General features: G+C 42.4%; 1 protein-coding gene across 2 annotated transcripts in view; it reads right to left on the reverse strand.

Moving 5' to 3' along the window:
- Positions 1-958, reverse strand: part of ripk2 (receptor-interacting serine-threonine kinase 2) — a 24,166-nt gene extending 23,208 nt beyond the window's left edge. For both annotated transcript variants that reach the window (XM_014025759.1, XM_014025758.1), the window contains exon 1: positions 411-958. In XM_014025759.1, coding sequence (XP_013881213.1) covers positions 411-607 — 197 coding nt within the window. In that variant the 5' untranslated portion in view covers positions 608-958. The remainder of the gene's footprint in view (positions 1-410) is intronic.
- Positions 959-2,767: the final 1,809 nt, after the last annotated feature.

Below are 2,767 nucleotides of genomic sequence, written 5' to 3' on the forward strand. Positions count from 1 at the left end.
ACACACACACACACACACACACACACACACACACACACACACACACACACCTACACCTACACCTACTGGCATAAACCCTTTCAAACTGCACCATTTGAGATACTTCAGGATAACTTTTTTTATTTGAGTTCATACTTTGCAATAAGTAATATCTTTAAATAGACTGGTCATGACTGTTTACTACATAATGCGGATGTTTACTAAAAATAGACAAAGCAAATGACAGAGAAACTTGTTACGTCTATTAAATCAGTTCAACTTGACATCTTTTCTAGTGTTCATTCTAATGTGAACTTTGATGAAACTGTGTTTTGTTTTTTACTTTGACCGTGGAAGCGTTCAACAGTGAGTTAAACTGTGACAGCTGTCCGTCTTTTTCTCTTGTCCAAGTGTCGTGTCGGTGCGGGTACCTTTCTCCCACAGAGTCGAGCTTTAGGCACTTGATGGCCACGGTGGTCCTCCAGTCCGAGTGCTGCGCCTTGAACACGGTGCCAAAGCCCCCTCTGCTCAGGTAGTACAGGTCCGTCAGCTTCTGGTACGGGATCACGGGCAAAGTGCTCGTCAGGCTGCCGATGTTGACGCAGCCCGCGGCCCCGAGCCGCTCCATTAGTGGTCTTCTTTTTTTCTTTTTTACGGGAAGTATCAGTCGGTCAACGAGTTCAGCTGAACTCTGCCTCTTTTAGTAAACACGTCGGGAAACAACAGCTTTCCCATTTACTGATGAAGCGACTCGCGACTGTTAGCAAGGTTAGCTAACGTTAACGCAACGGAGGACGACGGTCGAATAGACTACCCAGTGCACGGTTTCCCTTTTTTTACTGCCAGCACGCCTCGAGACTGGATGTGTACGCTTTCACTTCTTGCTTTACTGATGCTACGCTGCCAGGTAACCAACAGCCACAGACTGAGTCTAAGCTGGACGCTAGTTGAGCTGAGTAGATGGCAGCTGAGTTTGGCTCATCCAATCACGACACACTTCCGGTATGTTGACGTTTTAAAGATGCGTTCATGCTATTCGGTTGTTTAGACACTCAGATAGAGAAATCGTTATTTTGCAGAAATTATCATAGCTGGTGTGTGTTAATAAACAGAACTTTACAATCCCAAATTATGGTGTGATTCCTATACACATTTTATAATTAACCTTTATTTGAGTGCCCTAAAATCAATTTAGTTTCAGTTGCGTTTGATAAATACGACCCTCCTTTCGGGGTTTTCAGACATGGGAATTCCCCGAAACTGGGGGTTTCCTTTAATGCAGCAGTGTTTGTTTACTTTCACTTGTTCCACACATTTTTGCATCATTCATGACTTTCGATTAGGGTTTTAGATATATAATTTTAAACATAATCTTCCGAAAATGGTAGTGCAATGTTTAAGTTTGCTAAAAGGACTACTTACATCACTGAATGAAGAGTAGTGACACTAAAAATCCTGGGCTGGCACCAGAACCAAAGGGACAAAAACAAACAAACAAGCAAACAAGCAAGCAAGCAAACAAACAAACAAACAAACAAACAAACAAACAAACAAACAAACAAACAAACAAACAAACAAACATAAAATTAAAATAGAAAAATCTGAATTTCAGAAGATTTCTAATGCTGTTGTCATTTATAGGTTATTAGACAAATGTAGCAATACAGAACTTAGGGAACAACACTACTTCCCTTTAGTTCTACAGAAAAACACTGTCACTACTTTTTTTATTGAAGCTTGTCATCTCCTAAATTTATATATTTTTTAAATATTATGCCTATAATCTCCTGAGACCCTGCATCCTGATATTGACAACACTGGTTTTTACCAGTTGWCCTTATTCAGGGAGACAAGGTTTTATGCTTTCATTTAAAAATAAAATAAATCTTCATGTTTTGTTTCCTAACTGCATGAAAACAATGTTTTTTTAACTTATTTATGAGGTTCTGCAGATAYTGATACTAGCTGGGGGGAAATAAAAATGCACAACAAGCAAAACCTTGGGACTTTCTACACAGGGGCTGGGGAAAACAAATTTTAAAGTAGGTAGCCAATGCCTCCCTGTTCCCCCATGGTGGCATCCCTGCTGAAAATATCTTTATTTCATCAAATAGAACATACAAACATTACTGGGCACAACTTTAGTGCACATAAACTGAAGCACTAATGCTTTTAATACATAACAAGGATTTTAAACATCCATCCATCTATTTTCTTCCACTTATCCAGGGTCGGGTTGCGGGGCCAGCAGCCTAAGCAGAGAGACCCAGACTTCCCTCTCCCCAGCCACCCAGGCCAACTCCTCTGAGGGAATCCCAAGGTGTTCCCASGCCAGCCGAGAAACATAGTCCCTCCAGCGTGTTCTGGGTCTTCCTCTGGGCCTCCTCCCAGTGGGATGTGCCCCTAACATCTCACCAGGGAGGCGTCCAGGAGACATCCTAACCAGATGCCGAGCCACCTCAACTGGCTCCTCTCAACATGGAGGAGCAGCGGCTCTACTCTGAGTCCCTCCTGATGACAGAGCTTCTCACCCTATCTCTAAGGGAGAGCCCAGACACCCTGCAGAGGAAACTCATTTCGGCTGATTGTATCCACAATATCGTTCTTTCTTTCACTACCATAGACTTAAATATAAATATCACTAGACTAAGCCCCACCCATGCTGAACACTGTTTGAGTCTGTGACAGCATGGAGGAGCAGAAACGGAGACCTAAAAGGGCAACAGTTCACAGCCTCCATAGAAACTATAAACAGCAGCTGAACTGGATCTGTTTCACAGATTATCGG

Source organism: Austrofundulus limnaeus, unplaced genomic scaffold (genome assembly GCF_001266775.1).
Source record: "Austrofundulus limnaeus strain Quisiro unplaced genomic scaffold, Austrofundulus_limnaeus-1.0 Scaffold497, whole genome shotgun sequence".
NCBI lineage: Eukaryota > Metazoa > Chordata > Actinopteri > Cyprinodontiformes > Rivulidae > Austrofundulus > Austrofundulus limnaeus.